This window comes from Eublepharis macularius, chromosome 12, assembly GCF_028583425.1.
Source record: "Eublepharis macularius isolate TG4126 chromosome 12, MPM_Emac_v1.0, whole genome shotgun sequence".
Lineage (NCBI taxonomy): Eukaryota > Metazoa > Chordata > Lepidosauria > Squamata > Eublepharidae > Eublepharis > Eublepharis macularius.
The window spans coordinates 55,425,890-55,448,007 of NC_072801.1; the positions used below are offsets into that span (position 1 = coordinate 55,425,890).

The 22,118-nt window shown below is 42.0% G+C and overlaps 1 protein-coding gene across 1 annotated transcript; it reads right to left on the reverse strand.

Moving 5' to 3' along the window:
- Window positions 1–727: 727 nt before the first annotated feature.
- LOC129339443 (vomeronasal type-2 receptor 26-like) lies at window positions 728–21,531 on the reverse strand. Its single transcript, XM_054994024.1, has 6 exons — window positions 21,443–21,531; window positions 18,774–19,065; window positions 17,831–18,673; window positions 16,779–17,006; window positions 14,842–14,968; window positions 728–1,629 (listed from the first exon to the last, which is right to left on the reverse strand). The coding sequence occupies exons 1-6, from the start codon at window positions 21,529–21,531 to the stop codon at window positions 728–730; spliced, it is 2,481 nt and encodes an 826-aa protein (XP_054849999.1).
- Between the last annotated feature and the right edge of the window lie 587 nt (window positions 21,532–22,118).

A 22,118-nucleotide genomic window follows, 5' to 3' on the forward strand; every position in this document is an offset into this window, starting at 1 on the left:
TTTAAAATGTTTATAACCCCAAGGTGGATAACAACCAGATACAAAATATATCAAACTGTAATACTTCATTTCAATAATTAACAAATTAAAAAAGTATAAACAGACAGAACACATTCCCTTCCTATTTCCACAATCAAACTGCCCCCAACAGTGTGCAAAATAAATTTCCTTACACAGCCTCACCAAAAAGTCAGAAGGGAGAATGCCTTCCTGACCCACTCTGGGATGTTCCATGAATATGGGGTACGTATGGCAACCAAAAAAAGGGAGATGCCTATGCAATTGAAGAGTGAATGCTTCACAGAGGGGGAACAGACAGATGCTGCTGGAAAGAGCAAAGGTGCTCCATGGGAATAAAGTTTCATGGCTAGGAGGAGGAGGAGGAAGGACATGTCTCCCTTGAACAGCTATGCATGTCACACAGGAAGAATTTAAAAAGTACATCTGACTGTTTGTGGACTCTGAGTTAGGGCAATGCAACCCATCTAGGCAGAAAAACAGTAGTCTTCAGTCTACCAAATGCATATAATGGCAGTTGCTCTCTCTTAAAGCTTAACAGATTTAATATCCATTGCAGATCTTTTAGCTCTACATAAAGTAGAGGATTTTTATTTAATCCATAACATACATGGCTATCATTCTTAGGCATCTGTGTATAATTGTAGATTTGTGGAATTTTGAAAAAATACATAGGAAAATAAATAATACATGGAATTTTAATATTCCTTTAAATTTCCCCCCTTATTATCTGTTCTCTGTTGTTCAGTTCCGGCCTCAGTACAATGATGTAGCATTTTGGGGAAAAAATGCACCCCAGCAAACCAGCACTTGAAGCCAAGATGGAGAAGATCTCCACGGCCACCATGGATTTCCCCTTAGTGCTCAGGTAGGTTGGAACAAAGGTCACCCACACACTGCAAAAGACCAGCATGCTGAAGGTGATAAATTTGGCTTCATTGAAGCTGTCAGGTAACTTTCTGGCCAGGAAAGCCACTGTGAAGCTGACTATGGCCAAAAAGCCCATATAGCCCAGGACAAAGTAAAACATGGCAGCTGAGCCCTCATTACATTCCAGTATGATTTCCCCCCTTAGTGAGTTCATGTCCCGATCTTCAAACGGAGGGGACGTACTTAGCCAAAGAGTACAAATAGCTGCTTGAATAAACGAACAAGAAAGGACAATTGAATTTGCCAATCTTTTCCCCACCCATTTCCTCATCCTAGATCCTGGTTTTGTAGCCATGAAGGCCAGAACCACAGTGATGGTTTTGGCTAATATGCTGGAAAGGGCTACAGAGAAGACGATGCCAAAAGTCATTTGCCGGAGAAGGCAGGTCACTTTTACAGGCTGCCCAATGAAGAGCAAGGAGCAGAGGAAACAAAGAAGGAGGGAAATAAGGAGAATGTAGGAGAGGTTCTGGTTGTTGGCTTTGACAATGGGGGTGTCTTGATGCTTCAAAAAGATTGTGAATACCAAAGCTGTGATTAGTGAAGAAGAAATAGCCAACAGGGCCAAGATGATCCCTAAAGGTTCTTTGTACGAGAGGAAGCTTATGACCTTGTCAACACACTGACTTTGGTGTTTGTTGGGAAACTGATCTTGCGGACAGTTAATGCAGGCATCCATGTCTGAAAAAAGGAAAAATTGTTGAAACATTTCAAGCCTTTATCCCAAGTTTACAGGAAATTCGTTCAAAGTTTTGTAACAGCTTTTATCATTGTTCTATTCAAGTGAGCGTGAGATGGCAGAGCTTTTAAGGGAAACATACACTTAGAGAAGGTATATTGAGCAATGAAGTGGAGGAGTTTTATTAGATGTTTCAAAACAGTCAAAATGTTTTTTATTTGATTTTTGCTGTTCCGAGTGATCTTCTGGATTTCACAGTAGTGGCTAACAAGTCAGCAGAGCATAACCGTATTCAGAGCTCCTGTTGGTCATGAGATCCTCACACCTCTCCTTCTCCTTGTTAGAAATATGGAAAGAATGATATTAACTAGGTATGCTTTTAAAGCGAGATTACATCAGTTTCTGTAGCTACATCAGACCTCCCAGTATTGCCTGAAACCCACCTCTCTTCTGAGGCTCAGGCTGGGCCTGCCAGGCTCTGATGCTGGCACATTTCCCTCACAGTCTGTCATCGAGTTGCCTGCCTCAGTAGGGCCTGGATGAGGCTGTGTCCTACTGGAGGCTCCTCAAGAATAGGTGAGTGTGCGGGGTGCGGATGACAACCCATGGACAGGAGCATACTCTTGGGACCTTAGGACTGTACTGATTAACCAAAGAGAGGAAAATACCATGCAGGAGATGTTTGCGCAATCTGCACTTCACAGATAATGTATTTGATTAGTTGATCATCTTCTGTTATGGGGTATGAATAATACTGTATGTGGAAGCATTGTTTAGTGGCTAGAGTGTTGGACTAGGATCTGGAAGAGGCAAGTGTTAATCCCTATTGTGCCATGGAAGCTTGTTGGGTGACCTTGGGCAAGTTATGCACTTTCAGTCTATCTTACCTCAACTCTGTGAGAGTTGTTTTGAGGATAAAATGGAGAGGAGGAGATTCTTGTAAGCCACCTTGGCTGCTTACAGGGGAGAAATGTAGGGTATAAGAAGCAGATCTACCTGGATAACCCAGGTAAGCCTTGTCAGATCTTGGAAACTAAGCGGGGTCAGCCTTGGTTAGTAATTGTATGGGAGACCTCCATCGAAGACCAGGGTTGCAGAGGCAGGCGATGGCAAACCACCTCTGTTGGGCCTATTCCACATGGCATGCTTTAAGCCAGTTCTTTTGAGTATTCACACCAATTGGTGTTCTCATTGGCCTCATCACATCACATGACTGTGTTCCGGATGGGGAAGGTGGATTCTTGTGATGAGTCCTCACCCGTTCCCAAATCACCATGAATATGAGCCCCAGTTGTAAAGAAAGGAAATAAAAAAGTAAACCCAAGAAGTGATCAGTGAGGAATGTGGATTGCCATCAGGGAAGGGGACAGACACTGTGCTTCAAAGGGAAGAATGCATTAACGTCACAGCATTGTGAATCTCCAATAATTGAAAAGAAGGGGGGGGGGGAGGTTTGGATGCTCAGTTGCTTGGGGCTTGTTTCAGGCTTCTCCTAACATCAAAGAGTCAGTCAAATGATAAAAATGTAATTTGCAGGCTCAGTTTGCAAGGTTATGAAGTTGCAATCTTGATTTCACAATACAACCATATGAGAAATGATGTCACAGTATTATGACCCTTCTTTCATTTAAAAATACATAATAATAAAGACAGGGCTGAGGAGGGGGGGAGGGAATAGCTTCTACTAGATGGCCAGTCAGTCAGTACCCAGGGAAAGGAAGAGGTGGGGGAGAGAAGCAGTACAGGATTAAGAATTCTGCATCCATATAAGATGCATCAGCAGTGAACTCAACAGAGGCTTCCTAAAAATAGTCATATGTGTGTAGGGAAAAAGTTGGGTAATAGCTGGGAAAGTTCAGTTCTGCGTCTCATGCCTCCTTTTCTTGTGTGGAACTCTGGAGATTCAGAGAAGGAGGATGAAATCTGAATTGCTGTAAATTGAAGAATTTACAGAATAGGCCTTAGTCTCTTGCCGTGAAAACTTTACCAGGAATCACCAGAAGTCAACTATGACTTGATGGCAGTCTCTACCACCACCACTCGGAAGTAATTCCCATTTTAGTCAATGGGACCTACTGTCAGGAAAGAGTTCTTAGAATTGCAGTTTGTGTCTCCTACCCATCTGCTCAGAGATCATGCCTTCTGGACATGAATCACAGTCATAGCAGCAAAATTTCTCTCCTTCCTTCATTTTCCTGCTGGAGCCAGGATAGCAGGGGTCATTGCACACTGAAACAGGCCAGCCCTGTCAATAAACAGAAAAGGGAGATGAGCACTGAGAAAACATGAACTGCGAACGTCAAACTGGCAGGCTGTGCACTGTTCTAATAAAAAGATGACAACACAGTGCTCTCCTTTTATAGAAGACGCTCCTAACATTTTCTTGCCAGATTGCTGACAGAAAAAACAGTTATGCTGATCCTCTTAAGCCTAAAACATGCCAATAGTTGGATGACAACACTGTAATTGTAACAATCAGACAAAACTAAAAACCCTGGCAATAGACTCTTTCAAATGAGTCTTATGGGGTTTGAATGGCAGGCACTGGAACACCCTTTCCTCCTAGAGTTTTCTTATGGCCCCTCACCACAACTCTTCTGACTACAGGCCTGGTGAGCTCTGAGAGCCTGAAGATCTGTAACTGCAGTGTAAAGGAAACTTTGGATCTGGAACCACTAGTTTAATTAATCAACTGTTTCCATCCACTGAAAGGGACCTGTGACAACATTCTTATGCTGCTTTTTAATTCAGAAGGATGGAAGTTGGATTGGTCATGAATGCCACGAGAAGAAATCCCAGTGGGCTAATGGCCTGGGTGGCCACACAGCCCCAAGCGAGAGTTGGCTCTTGCTTAGTTCAGGTTGGCCCTCAGTCACTGCTGCAGTGAGCTATCAGCCCTCACCCTATTGGGCCAGATTCCCATGCTGGAGTGAGGGCCAAGCTACAAGTGACGAATGACACTTGAACGGCAAGTGGATTGAGTGGAGGGCAAGTGAACAGGGAGAAATACACTTGCCGTTCAAGTGTCATTCGTCACTTGTAGCTTGGCCCTTAGTCATCTGCCCTCACCCTGCATGGGGTAGGTGAGTAGCTTCTTCTGCTGTGAGCAAAATGACTGTGCAAGGCCCATGTGGGGCAGACAAGGAGCCATGGCAGAGAATGAGCCAAGTGCCCCAACCCCCCTGCAGGACAGGTGAGTACCTGTCAGGTGGAAAGAGCCAGCTTTTACTCCTTTCCCCCGTCCATTGTAAGGGTGGGACTGGATACTGGCTTGGGGGCAGTAATATCAATATACTGGTCTGCCACAGCAAGCGTTGTTCTGCTGCTGGCCATGATAGGCAGCCCTTGCCTCTCAATCCGCTGGGGTGAACTGGCCACCTGCCCTGCTCACCTGTTTTGGATCCAGCCCAATGCCTCAAAATCGTGAAACCTCTAATGTTGTGACAACCCCCCTGCTGCCCAGAGAGAGTGGCGGGTGGGTGGGAAAATGTCTGCTCCTGCCAATGGATCTTTCAGAATGGCACTGACCATGTTGCTGGCCAGGAAGAGGACATGGACTCTCCATGTTGTCCATCACAGCCACATCTCCACCTCTTTCTTGCCCTTGGTGACAACACAGCCCGCAAGGGAGTCTGTGAGCTTATTTTGTCACCTATGCACACACACACACACCATCTCTTGGTTGGAAATGGCCACAACCCTAACCATATCCCAGGTTCATACAAGGCAAACCAAAGAGCAGCTGTCTCCATTCATCTTTGACATACCGGACACTTTAAGAGCCTTCTCCTGATAAATTGTACATGTCCTTAATATCAACAATTGAACAAAATGCTTACCACATTGTTATCCCCTCCTCCGTTTTATCCTCTTTGTTTTCAGGAATAATGTCACTGATGAAGTGCTATTAGGTAACATCTTAACACAATTAAAACTGGGATTATTAAAATGATTGCTAAACGTCTTACATATGCTTTATATGGCAAATGTAGATTAAAAAAAACCCAGAAGCCTAGCTTTAATTATCAGAAAAGCATACTAAGCTAATTCAATACTAAATAAATTAGATGAAAATCACAATGAAGAGCTCTTCATTGTAGGTAAGAGGCTGGGATTCTCATTGATCTCTTTTACGGCAAATGCCAAGGCCAAGTTATGCTGGTAGTTCTTTGGCACTGACCTGCAATGACACGATAGGGACACGATAGAGAAAAGCTCCAAACTCCTTGATTTTTATTTGTAAGTATCAAATTCTTCATCATTTTCATGACTATTTTATGTACTATTTCCTGTACTTCAATATGTTGTTTGATATATTGGCGTTGGAGTGAAGGAGCAACTCCTTTTGTCTATCATGAATCTATATGCAGTATTTCCAATATAGCTGTATTACAGATTTAAAGAAGGCCAATTTGTTCAGCCCTGTCTTCACCTTAACTTGACATTTTCATTTAGATGATAACTATGTTTCCCCCAGTTTCTTCTCTGATCAGTCACTACCACTTCACAGCACTTCAGTGCATTTTTAAATTTTGCAATTTTTGCCCTAATATGCATCACTTTACACTTACATTGTGCCTCATTCGCCATGTTGTTACCTACTCATGCAGGTTGGTTTATACCATCCTGAATAACCTGTTGCTGTTCCCCAATTAACTATTCATGCTCAATTTCAGATCATGGTTTAGATACAGAAACCTTTTTTGCTCAGGTTCACCCAGTTTTTCTTCTCATTAGATCCCCAGCCCCTCATGACTTTTGACTTTGAAGGACCATAGCTTTTCTCAGTTGTGAAAGAGGACCAAGGGGGCATTGGAAGTACATGCCAAGTTGTTCCTGGAAAACCCAGACATGCTGTTACTAAGTGGCAAATGCAAAATTGAGAGAACGGCACAAAATGTTGAGCATCAAATGTAATTGGATATTGTTCCTCATCATATGCAGAGCCTCCAATTGATCCCCTTTCCCCTTTCCCATTGAAAAGAACAACCAGATGAGAACAAAAGAAATCTAACGCAGCATTTTGAGTTCGACTTGGCAATGGCTATTGGGAAACTTCTTAATTATGATAAACATTTCACTCAACAGCCACTGATTTGAAAGCATCAGAAGATTTTTCAGAATGCACACCCCAATAATTTCTTCCTCAATATTGCTTGTTCTTAGAACAGTAAATCTATTTTTAATAACACTTTCCCTTATTTATTTGGAACAGTCTTTAGGCTAACTGGTCTATAACTTCCAGCATATCTTCTGGATGCTATTATACAGAATAAAGATCACCTGCACCATACATCTTCACACAAGTCTCTTTCAGTTGTGCATTTAGCAGCCATTTGTTTTGCAGTGGTTCTCACGTGGAAACATTTATCTCTAGCTCAAGAATAAGCTGTGAATGCTTATTTTTTTAAAACAAAGAAATGCTATTATTAAAATACGACAGGATAGTATATTGGACCAACCACAACATCTAGTTGAACTATTGAAAACAATGGATTGAATCCCGCAGAAGAATTCTATGTGGGCAACAACCCTTGTGCTAGAAGAAATGCAAAAATTGCTCACTGCTTTCTGCTTCTGCTAAGTGAAAGCAATTCTTTCCACACTCTTTTTTCCACATGTGAAATATGGAGCACAAGGTATTTTGTCTGAACTGATTTCAAAAGCAACTGAATGGAAATGATGTGAACCATTGGATGTGTATTCCACTGTTCCAAAGGCACACTGATATTTCATTAAAAATTATATCCAATAACTATGTCCTGCTGCATCAGTTGCACTACTGCTAGTGTTACCGGAACTGCTCTGTTTGAATGGGGAATTAGCTTAGCAGTCCAGAACTAAATTTAGTGCGGATCTAACCATCTATACCAAGGTCCCTTCTCCAGACGCTCACGAAATAAAGAGGCAGACTAAATCACAATACAACGTGTCTTTACTAGTAATGTGGCGTATGCCTGAACTTGCACACACATACAAAGTTACATACAAGAACTAGGAAACATAGAGGTAGGAAAATAGAGATGGTCGCATTAGCAGGTACCCCATGATGAAGTTGGGTATACTTACAATCCTGAAGCGGAGCAGAGATATAGCAGCGAGGTGGTCCAATGCCAGCACCAGAGCCACGAGTAGAGAGACAGCAAGGGGGTCGGGATAGGAATGACGTCCCAGCTGGGATCAGGAAAGGAATGATGCACCAAGGGGTCTGGATGGGAATGACGTGCGCCATGTGGCCTGAGAGGCTGGCTTATATACCCCAAAACGTACCCTGGTGCTGGTGCTGTACCTTGTGGTTCTCACAGGTTAAAACAAAGGTTTTAATGGCTTTCTGAATGCCTTAGATGGGCCACTTTAGGATTCTGATTGTATTACAGTGACACTTTAGGAAGAGGGGACAAAGGAGGGAGGGGAAGATCCGGGCGTGTTGAATGGATGTTCCAGCAAACTGGGCTTGTCCTGATGTCATCAGCTCTGGAATGCGGAGGCTGCTTTGAGATGCGTTCACTAAGTGCTTGGGCTGGCCGGCGCTTAGCTTCCATTCCGGGCGGCTATTGATATATGCAGAGCAGGGCGAGGTTCTCTCGCTGCGTACGTGGTCGACTCACTTCTCCGAAATGGCTTCCCAAAGCAGGCTACTTCTCTGGGTCTTCTGGCTGCCTAAGAACATGGCTGCTGGCTGGGCATGGCTGGGGCTTGCTAGCAGGCTGCCCGGTAGCGAGGGCAAGCTCAGTGACCAGCCCGCGGGAGGCTCCAGGCGGGAACTGGCCAGGGGGTGCCTGGTCAGGCTCACTGGAGGTCTCCCTGGCTGGCACCTGGCTGCTAACAGCGTGGCTTGGGCCCAGGTGAGGCAGGCTTCCATGGAGGCAGGGAAACAGCACATAAAACACAGTCCATAGCAGGGAACAAGCACAGCCCATGAGAGATGGCGAGGCAGGCAGGAGGCACACGTGTAGTGGAGTCCAAACACACAGGAAGGTCCAGATATAGGCCTGGGCAAGGCTGCCCAGAAAGAGAGTCCTCAGTGTAGTTGTCCAGACATGTCAGTTCATTTTGGGGATCATTTAAATATATAAATTGAAATAGACAGTTTAGATCAGTTATTAATAAAGCCTAGTTAAATCCAACTCTTTGCCTCACATCTGGCTCTGAAACAAGTGTGATGCAATGATTTCTATGATCTAAATTCAGTGATTCAAGAATATGGTGATGGAAGTGCATCTGCCCTAAGAAGGGCAATCCAAAGAATAGAGCACAAAAGCAAAGTATACCAAGTAGCCTTAACATGTTCAGTGAACTCAATTATATTTGAATGCAAATCCTCCAAAATATTGGTGAGAAGATTCACATATTATAGCATTAAAGGTTTTCCATCTAAAATTCTACCATGTAAAGAATAAGCACAAGCAAGCTATTTCTAAAGACATCTATGTTACACATGCAGTCATTTAGGATCCAAAAAACACCAAATACCATCTATATAATACTTATTATTAGGACCAGCCAAACGGCACATAACAGTAGAAACTTTTGTCTTCTCCTGAACCCTTCATCAGGCAGGATGTTATTTGGAAAAGAAAAAACTTAGGCATGATGAAAAGTTCAGATGTAGCCTGCCTTGCACTTTTGATGTCCCTTCCAATACCAGTGCTGGTATCCAGTGACATCCTGCATTTTTATGAGCAAGAGGTAATACAACGATTTTCTTGGTCCCAACGAAAGGTATTATGTGGATTGTTCTGGGTTTGGGATTTTTCTTAGGCACTGGATGGTTGACAACAACTTTTTTCTTGTATCAGTGTCAAAACTATGTATCAATTTTGCAATACGAGAAAAAGTCCAAAGACAGGAAGCAACATTACCGCGATGAAAACTGTGGATAGAACAATTACAGCATTTTTGTGGGCATTTGTGAAAAGATCCTCTGAGCCTGAGGTTTCCTCCAAAGACTTCCTATCCTCCACACTTTCATATTTGCTGCCTCTTTTGCTTTGACCATCATCCCAGCATACTTGCATGGAGCCATCTCTAGCTTCCTTCAATTTTTTCCTCAAAACATACCTGTATCAGGGAAACTTTGGCACAAGACTTCCACTGAAACCCTAAGAAGAGTTAAGTCAGTCTAAGCCCATTGAAATCAATGGGTTGCACTTTTGGCTCCTTTACCACCCTAAAACTAAGCCTACAGTTACGGGATTGGAATCTAATCAGATGCCTCTCTTCTTTATGCCTACTACAACACCATCCTTTGCTTTCTGTTGTTTTCCTTATTTTGAAGTTTAAATACATCAGGGACAAAAGATTTTGCACGTTCTAAAAAGCCATTTACAGTCACTGTATAATGAAGGGATAATAAAAGGACTGTGAAACAATTTCCTTACATAGGTTCATTAACCAGCATCTGTGTTGGTTTCACTGTGAAATCAGGAGTGTTATGGAAGTTGAAGACCTGAGAGACAATAGCTCCAATGATAAGGTCACCTGGCTGGTAAAATTCATGAGGAATAGGCAGAGGGTCGTCATCTGCACTGCAATTAATGGAATGCTTCTTGCATACAGCGTGAGGCAACAGTATGAAAAGCAACAGCAGTATCCACACCATCCCAATGACAATATTTTCCTACTAGGTGCAGATTACTGTTTCCATGGCAATTGTTCTATGCCCAGCAGTAGTGTTGTTACAGCTTCCCTGGCAGTCGAAACTGTAGGTGAGCTGCTTGAAAAACTTGGCTTATGTGGAAGTCTCAGAAGCAAAGTGACATTTCTCTGTTAATAATCCTCTTAGCTGTGTCAAGACTTCTGCTGGTTGTGAAGAAAAAATAAAGCATGGAAACTCAAATCAGAAACTTAAAGACATTAAAGACGTTAATGACATATGTGTAGGAGGTATCAGATGGATGACCGATATGAAGATTACCTAACAGGTTGGCTGTAAAGATATATAGGACCTTACCGTAAAGTGGTGTGTGAGTGAGTTAATAGTGTTTTTGGAGTTATCTGGGAGTTGAAGAATACAGAGGAAAAAGAAGGGATCAAATGAAAGATTACTAAATGCATGGAATTTGTATGTTAAAATGTGAGGGGGAATCAACAAGAGGTAACATATTTCAATTTAAAAAATAAAATGAAAAACAGATTACCATATCTTAATTTGTCCCTACATTCAATGCTTTTCAGTGTTGGGGGATTTTATAGCATCTTTCAAATGCAATAATTTGTTTTGTTCACTAGTGCCTTCTGGAAATCATAAGGTAGCTGGAAACCAATAATTTTGATTGTTACGCTCCCTCCTAGTTAGTTAATGATTGCAGTGGCCTGAGGGATCACTGAATCGAAGAAGCTTTGGCATATATTGTATATTTTAAAATAATTACATTAAAAAATGTGCACACCAAGAACTCAAGGGTTGATTTAATCTCTCTAACAGTCCAGAGAGACTATTCTGGGGATCTTGAGATAGGCATGGCCTAAAGCCATTTGGACTGGGGGCTGTACTAATAATGGGAATTGAGGGGAGTATGTGAATTAACTGGCTGAATCTGCTCTTGTTTCAAAATGAGTAGAAAAATCAGTTAGGCCTACTTGTGGTCTGAAGAAATGGGCTGGATCAACTTTTCATGGCATGGAGCTAAATCTCATCATTGTCTGCAAATCAAAGTGCTGTCAAGGGCACAAGATTAAAAAGCTGATCTCAAAGTTGCTTGTTTTGTTCAGTTGTATAAGTTATGCACCAGAACAATCTTGACAGGCCACTGACTTGTGATGATGTCACACATCACTCATGAGGCCACATTGTGGTTGTTTATTCAGTGTAGACTCCTTCACATTACCAACATCAAAACTGTGAACTACCCTCACAACCAGACTGACAAATGTCTCGGGTCTGTATCCTTTTTAAATGCATACTTTTCATGATGGACTTTTCATTCAATAAGACACCATTTTATATTATATTTCCTTCATTTATACCAAATTACTTATATGAACTAGGGATGACATTAGGTAATTATTCCATCACAGTTGTTTAAATAAAATTCTGATTAAATTGGGACCACCATGTTTTTGTACTTTTCATAGATGTATACTTTATTTATAATGTTTGCTTATTTGGGCAAACTAGAGTCCCCAAGGAGATGAATATTGAAATACTATCAAACAATTTAAAACAGCATTACAATCAATTGAAATTTGAAACAACAGAGGAAACAGCGTTAAAATAATTCAATAATACACATACAAACACAAAACACAAAGGACAGGAGGAAAGCCAGTAACAGTCATTGGTGGTAGGCGAGAAAAAACAAAGGAGATAGAGTAGTTTTTTAAAAAAATAGTTTTTGCATTTCCAAGACCATCTAAAAAGCATAAAATAGTTCACAGGCTATGTTAGCCTCATGTATGATTAACATTCAGAACACTTTTGATCAGCTTCTAAGCCTGTTTGCCCATAAAACATCCAGAGAGGGTGGGTGTTCTACGATTGGTAAGTGTTCCCAGACAGCCACCTTAGGGAGGTTACTTTAAGTTGGTGATCACCAGATGTATCTCTGAGTTTCCTCTACATGAGAAGTTATATTTATTAAGAATCTTCATGATTTGTGAGATTCTTCTGCATCATTTTTGAAGAAGGTTTCCTGAAAAGGTACACATTTGGGCTCAGATCTGATTGGGTCAATTTTACTCATGTTAAAACTTAATCATGTCCTGCTCCATTATTCTCCCTTTGATTGCACTAGGGACATCTTGAGATCAGGAGGACATTCTCACATGCACACATACAAATATTCTCTTCAATTTTTCATCCTTATTAAATGTTCTCTGCTATTCAGCTCTGGCCTCAGTACAATGATATAGCATTTTGGGAAAAAAATGCACCCCAACAAACCAGCACTTGAAGCCAAGATGGAGAAGATCTCCACAGCCACCATGGATTTCCCCTTAGTGCTCAGGTAGGTTGGAACAAAGGTCACCCACACACTGCAAAAGACCAACATGCTGAAAGTGATAAACTTGGCTTCATTGAAACTGCCAGGTAACTTCCTGGCTAGGAAAGCCACCGTGAAGCTGACTATGGCCAAGAAGCCCATATAGCCCAGGACAAGGTAAAACATGGCAGCTGAGCCCTCATTACATTCCAGTATGATTTTCTCCTTTAGTGAACTTGTGTCTCTATCATCAAATGGAGGGGAAGTGCTAAGCCAAAGAGTACAAATTCCTGCTTGAATAAATGAGCAAGAAAGGACAATTGAATTTGCTAGTCTTTTCCCCACCCATTTCCTCATCCTAGATCCTGGTTTTGTAGCCATGAAGGCCAGAACCACAGTGATGGTTTTGGCCAACACACTGGAAAGGGCTATAGAGAAGACGATGCCAAAAGTGGTTTGCCGGAGAAGGCAGGTCATTTTTACAGGCTGTCCAATGAAGAGCAAGGAGCAGAGGAAGCAAAGAAGGAGAGAGATGAGTAGAAGGTATGTGAGGCTCCTGTTGTTGGCTTTGACAATAGGAGTGTCCTGGTGATTCAAAAAGATTTTGAGTACCAAAGCTGTGATTATGGAAAAAGAAATAGCCAACAGTGCCAAGATGATCCCTAAAGTTTCCTTGTAAGACAGGAAACTTATAACCTTGTGAATACATTGATTCTGGTGTCTGTTGGAGTACTGATGTTGTGGACAGTTGACGCAAGCATCCATGTCTGGGGGGAGAAAAGAACAGTTGATAAAACATTTCAAGCCTTTATGCAAGTATATGGGAAACGAGTTGAAAGTTAAGTATGAGCTATTAGCACTGTTCTGTTAAAGTGGTGTGAAATGTCAGAGATTTTAAGGAAAACATGAGTTTTGAGAAGGCATTTGAGTGAAGAAGGGGAGAAGTTTTAAGTAGATGTTACAATTAAGTAAAAATGTCTTCTATTTGATTGTTGCTGCTCTGCTGAAGATTCTGTATTCCACTGCAGTCCTACAAACTAAACCGAGAAAAACCTTCTTCAGAGTTCCTGACTCGTGAGTTCACCGAGCAGTCTTTAGAAAGTGGCTCTTCCTTACACTTCCCCCTCCCCTTGTCAGCAATACGGGAAGAATGATATTAACTGGGGATGATTTTGAAGTGTGATTATATCTCTTTTTGTAGCTATGTCAACCCTCCCTGTCAACTTCTTCTTCTCAGTCCTTTGCATATCACAGTTTTGAAGAAGTTTGTGCTGTATTCCTGGCATTTCACATTAAGATGGGGCCTGTAGTACTCCTTGAATCACAACTGATCCCCAGACTACTGAGCTGAGTTCTACTGGAGGACACAGCAACTTTGGGCATCACACCCTCTTTGACCTCCACTCCTCTCCACAGACTGTTCCCAGGTATCATGGCCAAATCTCCAGGAATCTCCCCAGTCTCAGTATCAGCAACTGTAGCTACAGAATTGAATTGAACACAAGATGTTCTTATCAAGTAGCTAATCAGGAAATGAATGCAGATAAAGAAAAACAAAGAATCACCCCATGGCTTTTGAAGAAATAGTGCAAGCCAAAAGCTATTTGATAAATTCAAGTAATCATAAACATCTATAAATGCAACCAATGGTGTAATCCTAAACAGAGTTATGCCTTTCTATGTCCACTAAATTAAATGGGCTGCAAAGGCTATAACCCTGTTTAGGATTGCACTGCAATAATGTGACATCACTACTCAACCCTGAAATACCCATCAACTCCCTAAAGAGTTTCCTGCAGCGTGCCTTCTTCCTGTAACCATTATATGAATTATACAAGAGTTGGTAGCTGAGTACTTTTGTTCTCCTTCCTTCTTGCCCCCTTTCTGTATTATATTTTAATTAATTATTCTGAATTTCAAACTGCCTTAAACACAATTGTAGAAAGGCAGGACATAAATGTAGTAAAATAAATAAATACTGTCTATAGCAGCAGGGTGCAGTGGTTATAGTTTTGCAATAGGTTCTGGAAGACTCAGTTTTGAACCCAACTCTGTCATGGAAACTTGATGGGTAACCTTGGACAATCACACACACTCAGTCGATCTTACCTCACAGGGTAATTGCAAGGATAGAATGGAGAAGGCGTGATTGCTGTAAACCACTTTGGGACCCCAGTGGGTGGAAAGGTAAGATATAAAGACAAAGTCTACTCAAAAGTAATTCCCATTTTAGTCAATGGGACCTACTGTCAGGAAAGGGTTCTTAGGATTGCAGTTTGTATCTCCTACCCATCTGATCAGAGATCATTCCTTCTGGACATGGATCACAAGCATAGCAGCAAAATTGCTCTCCTTCCTTCTTTTTCCTACTGGAACCAGGATAGCAGGGGTCATTGCACACCGAAACAGGCCAGCCCTGTCCATAAACAGAAAAGGGAGAGTAGCACTGAGAAAATATGCCCTGGGAATGTCAGACTGGGTGCTGTTGCAATAGAAAGATGATGACAACATGGAACTCTCCTTTTATGGAAGAGGCTCCTAACAGTTTCTTGCTAGATTAGTTTCAGAAAAGCAATGATGCTGAGCTGACCTTCTGAAGACCAAAATATGTCAATCGTTGCATGACGATGGTGCTATTGTGAAAATCAAACAAACCAGAAAATCTGGCATCAGGCTCTCTCCAATTGTTCTTTGGTGGGGGGGAGGGGGTTGTATGGCAGGCACCTGAATACCATTTTCCCCTAGAATTTTCTTATGGCCCCTTGCCATAACAGTTCCAACTACAGGCCTGGTTAAATCTGAGCATAGGTAGCTCTGTAGCTTGGGTATAAAGGAGACTTTGGATCTGTTACCACTCATTTAATTAATTGGATTTATTCATCCTTTGCAAGGGTACCTGAAACAAGATTTGTATACTATGCTGTATTTCAAATGTGGTCAGCATGCTTTGAGCAGAGGCAAACTATACTTGATTAGTTTGGGAGAATGGTAATATAAATATGCAAACAGGGAACCCAGAAGGTCTTGAGGGAGTCACTTCATTTCCCATGACCCTTTCTCCATGCTGTTTTCTTTTTCTCTTCCCCAGAATCCCCTATATCCCCTCCCTTTCCCCTGCTTCCGTCTCTTCTACCCATTCGCCAACCATTTTTTTTATTTACTCCTCCACAGGGTACTGTAACTTTCCCTCCTTGAGGATCCAAAGCTGACTCTCCATTTTATCCTCACAACCACCTGTGGAGTGGATTAGGCCAACACAGTGATCCACTCAAGGTCACTCGGCAAATTTCCATCACACAGTAGAGATTTCAACTGATATCTCCGCAATTCGACTATGAACCATTATATCACACTGGCTTTCTGCTTTATCTCCCCCTTTCCTCCACCTGGCAGCCTCTCCTTTGAAAAAGTCAGGCCAAATTGCAAAAGTTGTTTGGTAACAAGTTGCCCAGGTGAGTAGCATACAGGGCCCATCCAAGTTTCACAAGGAAGGTGAAGGCTTAATTCCTGTTTTTTCTCTTCAATGGGAACCAATAGTGACTTACCACACTGTTCTCCCCCCTTACATTTTATATTTTTTGTTTTCAGATATAATGTTGTTGATGAAAGTGGGTTTTATTTATGACAAAAGTATATTAAGGTGGACACCAGTCAGGGCTTTTTTCCTGCTGGAATGCAGTGGAATGGAGTTCCAGAACCTCTTGAAAATGGTCACATGGCTGGTGGCCCCGCCCCCTGATCTCCAGACAAAGGGGAGTTTAGATTGTCCTCCGTGCTGCTCAGCGGTGTGGAGGGCAATCTAAACTCCCCTCTGTCTGGAGATCAGGGGGCGGGGCCACCAGCCATGTGACCATTTTCTCTGAGGGCAACCCACTGAGTTCCACCACCTCTTTTCCCAGAAAAAAAGCCCTGACACCAGTGATGCAATACTGATATTAAAATTATAATGAAGAAATTTTATATGTATATGACATAATGTATATTAATTCCTTTTGTATTTAGCATTGTCAGAACATTACACATATATTTACTGTGTATATGTGGTTTAATATGTCACTGCATAGCTTTAAATTTTAGATCCAATTTAAAAGACACATTTCCAGAGAAATTCAGAAGATCCAAAGTTTATTGTGCCCTTCAAATCACTGAAAGAAGGCTGAAATTGACTAAATAAATCTCCCCTCCCCATTCCTTTACAGTGTTCAGCCTCTGTTCCCGTGTCCTACCTGGGTAAAAGTTTTATGCCACACAATTTGCTCATCTTTAAGGGTTAACTCTTTCCCTGCAGGAGCCCAGGGATCCAATCGTCCCACTTTTACTCTAGCAAAAGAGCCGTTCTTGAACGTTACCCAGTTTGTTACATCAAATTCAGTTTTCAGTTCTCCATTTTCATGGAAACACAGAGTGTCTCCAGCACTGTTATTGAACACAATACTCCGCAGAAAATGATGGATCTAGTTGACAGAAAAAACACAACAGAAAAAGGCTAACACTACAGTCCTACAGAAGAGTTACACTCTTCTAAATCCATTAACTTCAATGGGCTGCGAAGGTATATTGCACTGTAACCTTTGCAGTGTCCTTGCTTAATAAGGTTTAGCTTATTTATATTATACTTTTATGTATGTCGATTATGTTTTGCAAGAATATTCTAATTTTCTTCCTTCTTTCAGACGTAAGGGCAGATACGCCTACTGAGAAGCAATTATTATCTGCAGTGCAACTCTGCAACTACGTCTGAAACACCATTGGGCTGAATACATAAGACACTAAAGATGAGTTAGGTTGGGGGAAACCTGACCCCAACTTGTGTTTAATGTGTGTCCTTATTCACCTGGGGTTTGGGAACAGTCACCAGAGCACACACATAGAAGCAGCAGAGGCTTTGTTGGTCCCTGCTTTCTACATTGCACATTTTTGCAGATAGAAAAGGGTCATGGGGGAGGGTAGCTTCTTCTACTGCTTGTACCACGCAAAAGAGTAATGGATGGAAATCAGTTTCCAACAAAGCCTCTACTGCCTCTCTGTTTGTACTTGGGATACTATTCTACCATCTCCCCGGTTTTGAAGAATGGTGCGGTCACATGTTAAACATGAGTTGGGCTTGGGTTCCCCCCCCCCCCAACCCAACCCAACTCACATTTAGCATCTTTGTAATCAGACCCGGAGTGACTACAGTTCAAGTGGAATGCTTTAAAGGATACTTAGAATTTGACTTTCATCTGCTCTGCCAGTCTATATTAATAACAAAGTTGTGTTGCAGAAGTGTAAATATTACCTGCCAAGGGTGCACATTCTCTCCTTCTACAAGTCTTCGATGCTTGGATCTGGATATGTAGATGCCATGTAAAGCATGTGCCACAGCATGAACAGCATTGTAGACATTGTAACTGTGGCCCATCATGCTCATTTCAAACAAAATCATTGGAATGCTTTCTAGCTTCTCGTCACTAGTGCAGTTTGTGTTGCTGTCTTTGAGTACCTCTGAATTTTGCAGTGAACAACTGAATGCCTGCTCCCAGAAGTTCTTCATGAAACCATCTCCTTTTGCCCAGGTAGGATTGACATCCTGAAGGAATTCTTGGAATCCAGGTGGCTGCTTGGAGTGCACTGTGAAGGATAGGGCACCATGGAAAGTTTCTATGTCCCAATTCTTTTCGAAGGAAAACGATGCAAAATCCCATTGGCATGTAAGAATCCAAACTTTATGTGCAGGTGGCAAAGCAACCAAAGGTGCTAGAAATAGTAACATTCTCAAAGCAAACACAGCTGCTGGTACTGAATATACAAAATATACATTAGCTTTGGTCTTATTGTGAATTGTGAAAATATTCCCTTGCTCATAAAGCAAGTCTATTGTTTCCTGCAGATAAGCTAGTTTGGGCAATCTTACAGCAAAGTCAAAACAGATGCCATTCTCAGTAAGGATTGGTACCATGGTTTCCAGAAATCTGTCCCCATCATCATCATCCCCAGCTACAAGCCCAATCCATGTCCATCTAAAATGCTGAAGTAAACAAACAACTCCTATATATTGAGAGCCTTCATTTGGGACCATCTCATACAGATAAGGAAACAGTATTTCATCACCATGTTCTTGGGAAAATATTCCATAAGTGAGCTGAAAGATAATGTGATGGAATTTTTCTAAAGGATTACAACAGAATGTGATTTTTTTGTAAAATGTTTAGAATTTACATGTGCCTTGAGGAATTGCCTACCTGTGGCATCTTGTAGATGGAAATGATAGTAGCAGTATTCACCGAAATGTCTGCGGTAAGTCCTCCAATGATTGTTATGAGTTTGTTTTTTCTATCACACTTGAAATTGGGCACAAACTTCCACTGTGTGGAAAGCAAGCTCAGGGTGGCTTTGTAGGTCATCCATGGAACATAGTAGCTGTTAAGGATTTGGAAACCCAACGTGATGTTAGGTAAGAGATTGGGATTCTCATTGATCTCTTTTACTCCAAATGCCAAGGCCAAGTTATGCTGGTAGTTCTTTGGCACTGACCTGCAAGGAGAGTCAAAGGGTTTTTACCCAAACAATATTTGAACATTGTAATGGAAGTGCATCTGCTCTAAGAAGGTGCAAATGCAAAATATGCCAAGTAGCCTTATTGGATGAAATAAACTCAACTATGAATGCAAATCCTCCAAAAGCCTGGAGGGAAGATTCCAATATTATAGCACTAAAGGAATACGTATCAAAGATGGCATCTATAGCTCTACAAAGTAAAATAGAAGTGGGAGAAAGCTACTTTGGAAGGCATGTATGTCACACACATGCAGTGATTTAGGATCTAAAAACACAAAACACCATCCACAAAATTCCTACCAAATAATACATAACTGTATTCAAGCTTTTGAGTTCTAAATCCTTCTTCAGGCTGGATGTTATGAAAAAAATACAACCTAGGCAAAGGAAGAAGTTTCAGGACTTGATGCAAAATCCTGATGTAGTCTGCCTTGTATTCACAATGTTACTTTTAAAGCCAATACTGTTTTCCAGTAATACCCTACCTTTTTTGAGTAATAACATGGTTTACATGGTCCTAATAAAAAGTATTGTGTGGATTGTGTTCTGGATTTTTCTTCTGGATTTAGATTTGTGGTGTTTGTAGTGATTTAGAAGTCAGGACTGGCTACCTCTCCCTGTTGAGTGAGTTATCAGTGTCAAAATTGTTTCAGTTACGCATACATGATAAATTCCTTAAACAGGAAGCAACCTTACAGAGGTGAACTCTGTGGATGGAACAATTACTAATTTGTGGGCATTTATGAAAGATTATCGGATTCTGAACTTTTCTTCAAAGACTTCCTATCCTCCACTGTTTCACTTTTTTTTTGCCTCTTTTGCTTCAACTCAGCATACTTGCACTTGCATGGAACCATCTCAAGTTTCCTTCAGATTTCTCCTCAGTACATACCTGTTCCAAAAACCTTGGTTCCTTTATATTCCTATAACTAAGCCTAAGCTTATGGGAAAGAATGTAATAGGATTCCTCCCTTATTTAGCCCTATCTCAATGAATGCACTTTTCATTGTTTACCTTATTTCAAAGTTTAGATAGTAAATGCCTCAGGGACCAAAGATGTTGTACCTTCTAATCTGCCAGAAATTTTCATTGCACTCTAAAAACAGAGGGATAATCAAAGGCATTTCAACAAATTCCTTACATAGGTTCATTAAACAACATCTGTGCAGGTTGCAGTGTGAAATCGGGAGTGTTGTGGAAACTGAAGACCTGAGAGACAATCCCACCAATGATAAGGTCACCTGGTTGGTAAAATTCATGAGGAATAGGCAGGGGGTCATCATTTGCAGTGCAGTTAATGGAATGTTTCTTGGCTACATTATGAGGCAGCAGCATGAGAAGCAACAATAATATCAGCACCATCCCAACAACAAAACTTCTCCTACCAGGCGCAGATTACTGTGTCCATGTAAATCATTCTGTGTCCAAAACGATTAATGGTCATTTAATTAACAGTTTTTTGGCAGATACCTGAGAGTTGAAGAATATGGAGGAAGAAAAAGGGATCAAAGGAAGAACTACTAAATGTGTGCAATTTTTTTTTAATGTCTGGGAGAATCAATGGGCTAGAATATATTTCAATTTAAAATGGAAAGTGGAAATTATGGAATAATGGGTGACCAGACATTTACATTCAATGCATTACAGCATTGGGTTTTTATATTATCTTTCAAATGCCGCAGTTTGTTTTGCTGTCTAGTAGCCTCTGGAAATGTATTAGGTTGCTGGAAGCCAGTAATTTTGATTATGACACTCCTTCCTAGTACTGTGACTGCTGTGGCATGAGCCTCAGTTGGTAATTCTCACCACTATCATTTAATTAAAGAACCATATGCGTATATTTTAACTTGAAAAACAATTATGGGTGTTTGCAATACCCATGAGCACACAGGGAAAAAAAGACTTGATTCAACTTTCTTTTATTGCAAGGGAAAACTGGAGGTCCCTTTAATGGCACAGAAAGACTATTCTGGGGATCTTGGAATAGGCATGTCCTAAAGCCATTTGGAACGGGAGCTGTTCTAAACACAGGTAGATTGAGTGAAAGAAATGGCTGAATTCAACCTAAAGTACTGAATTTGAGCCAACTTTTGTTTCAAAACAAGTAGAAAAATTAATGAGGCCTACTCCTCATCTGCAGAAATGAACTGCTTCAGTTCATTATGTCATGGGGCTAAATATTGTCATCATCTTATAATGTCTGCAGATCCAAGTTTTGTCAAATAGGGATGTGCAGTTCAGGTTCAGGGTTGGTAAAAAATACCAAATTTTACCCAATTTGGTAAAATTCAGTAGTACCGAACTCAATCTGGTGTAGATCCCCCGATCCCACCCTCCCCCCATGCCCACTTACCTGGCTGGCAGGAGGGGCATACTCCCTGGAGTGCCCTCTCCCTGGGTGGCGTGCCACACCCCTAGATGCGGGGTGCGCTTCTGCGCCATGAGAGCCGGTAGGGGTGGTGGCAGAGAGAAAGCAGGTGGTGGTTGCAAGAGAATGCCACTCTCACCACCACCGCCGTGGCTGCTGCAGCCTGCTCTCTCACCATGGTCGCCGCCATCCCTGTGCAGCCGATGCCGGCAGGGACAAGGGGCATGGCGGTGGCAGCAGTGAAAGCATGAGCTGCAGTGGCCACATCCCGCTCTCTCTCTTGCTGCTGCCACCACTGCTGCACCCCTTGTCCTTGCTGGCGCTGACTGCACAGGGGCAGCTGTGGCCGTGGCGACAGAGAGAGCAGGCTGTGGCCACCACAGCGCTCTCTCTTGCCGCTGCCGCTGCTGCCCCTGTCCTGCCCATGCCAGCAGAGACAAGGGGCATGGCGGTGGCAAGAGAGACAGAGAAAGCTGCCCGCTCCGTTTGCCCTCCCTGGCATGTGTGACATCATCACGCAGGCGCCTTTGACCCTGCGTGATGATGTCACTCCTGGAAGTGACATCATCATGCACACCGGGAGCGCACACGCACTTCATGCATGCATGGTCACAACAGCAACAGCACCAAGGGGGTGGGAGACAGCGTCCCAGACCAGATG